We start from the raw sequence: 1,830 nt of genomic DNA on the forward strand, positions 1-1,830 counted from the left end.
TTCGCGAGACTCCAACCATACAAATATATAATCAAATAAATTTCCTATTGTAAATCATCTAACCAATTTACATTGTTTAAAATAATCTCCCAAATGTTTTTGTTATCTTTGCGGAAATTTACATCTTTATTTTAATGACAAAGAATGTCCAATTTGCATGCTAACCTTCCTTCTGTTCTTGTTACAATGCTTATTATGTAATTGGACCTTTACAGTTCCCTTTGTATCTAAATGAATACCCCCTTTTTTAACGTTTATTTTCAACCACTCCCACTGTCTAATGCATATAAACCCTATTGTAAATCGGCTAATTCATTATGTTCAATAAAGACTTCACAATCCGGTGTGGACTCAGTACAGCTCACTTCAATTCCACTCAGCGCAACTCAGCCTCTTGCAACCCAAATCAACTCAACGCAACTCAGCCTGACCCAACTCAACTCAGCCTCTCGCAACCCAAATCAACTCAACGCAACTCAGCCTTACCCAACTCAACTCAACCCAATACAACACAACACAACCCAATTCAAAGCAGCCCAACGGATCTTAGGAAGCTGATCGACAACACTGGTGATATTTGGCTATTAGTCGACATCACACTCCACGATTCAGAAAAAACCCACCACACTGAAAGGACCTAATAAAAACTTGAAAATAAGATCCACGGGATCTTTTGTTATCTTTCAGCACTAAATGCTAGCTTTCCTGCGTAGCACACTCGGAAGTATCTAATGTGCTTTGAAAAAAAAAAGAACTAACGTTTTCAATAAATCTCGTTTCTTCTTCTCTTCCGATGTTGGTAATCCCAATTCCTTCTGCCTCTGATCATACATCATCTGTAAGCAGAGCAAATTTCATCCGTAGAATAGGAGGGATTTTAATTTTGTAAAGATTCTCTCAACCATTGAAATGCTTCCAAACCATTTCAGAAGTATTTCAGATTACCTTTTCAACCATTTGTCTTGTTTCACCATCCAAATCAGAAAGCTTTGAGTTTTCAGGTTGCACCTTTTTGGTGTTTATTTCCGGGTCCGTTGTCATCAACCGATTCCACCATTCCATGCCATTCATCTAAAATTTTCACTTTGTTAATTTGATGATTCCCCACCCTACGCGTTTATGCAGCATACAAGCATTTAAATTATAATTTTGGACAGTTTAGACCGGCATTAATAAGGTTAATAAACTTTTACAATTACAAAGCTAGGAAAAAGCTGACCTTTTCCAAACTAAGCACAATAACCTTCCGATCTTCTATAACCCAAGTTGCACTTTCAACCTTTACAGCAGCGTGCAGAGAACCATCGATTATCGGCTCATGTCCCTGACAAAAAGAAATACGCTGAGAAGAGATCAATCAAAACCAAGACTTGAAACATTAATCATTGTTCTGCTTACTTATTTTCATATTATATGAAATGTCACTAATATGCAATCTGTTCAATCAAATCTGAAATAATACATGGGCATGAGAAAGTATCATAAATGTTAAGAGTACAGAAATGCAACTTTAATCAAAAGATTTACCTTCAGACCAACTTTCAATTTTTCTTTACCGAATTCTACAGTAACATCCTTTGCTTTCAACGGAAAACCAACTTTAAATGGAACACGAACCTATAAAAAAACAAATATTTAAGAAGGGAAAAAAATTTTTCTTCGTAAATTTTTCTCTTAACTCTAATTCCTCCCGCTGAATAATTGTTTTTTATCCGAGTACTGTAAAAAAAAGTTGGAAATGTTCTTCTACCATCCTAAAATGTGTATAATATTACCATCGACAACTCATAACATTTGTTCATACATCACATTGATAATATCACAGTTATC

General features: G+C 35.4%; 1 protein-coding gene across 1 annotated transcript; it reads right to left on the reverse strand.

The window, feature by feature from the left end:
- Positions 1-649: 649 nt before the first annotated feature.
- LOAG_15089 (hypothetical protein) lies at positions 650-1,617 on the reverse strand (the record flags this gene model as incomplete). The annotated part of the gene is made up of 4 exons (XM_003150581.2): positions 650-836; positions 946-1,071; positions 1,220-1,324; positions 1,528-1,617. Coding segments are annotated over 4 exons (429 nt in total), but the record flags the coding sequence as incomplete, so codon positions are not given.
- Positions 1,618-1,830: the final 213 nt, after the last annotated feature.

The sequence above is a fragment of the Loa loa genome (genome assembly GCF_000183805.2).
Source record: "Loa loa unplaced genomic scaffold supercont3.1503, whole genome shotgun sequence".
Taxonomy (NCBI): domain Eukaryota; kingdom Metazoa; phylum Nematoda; class Chromadorea; order Rhabditida; family Onchocercidae; genus Loa; species Loa loa.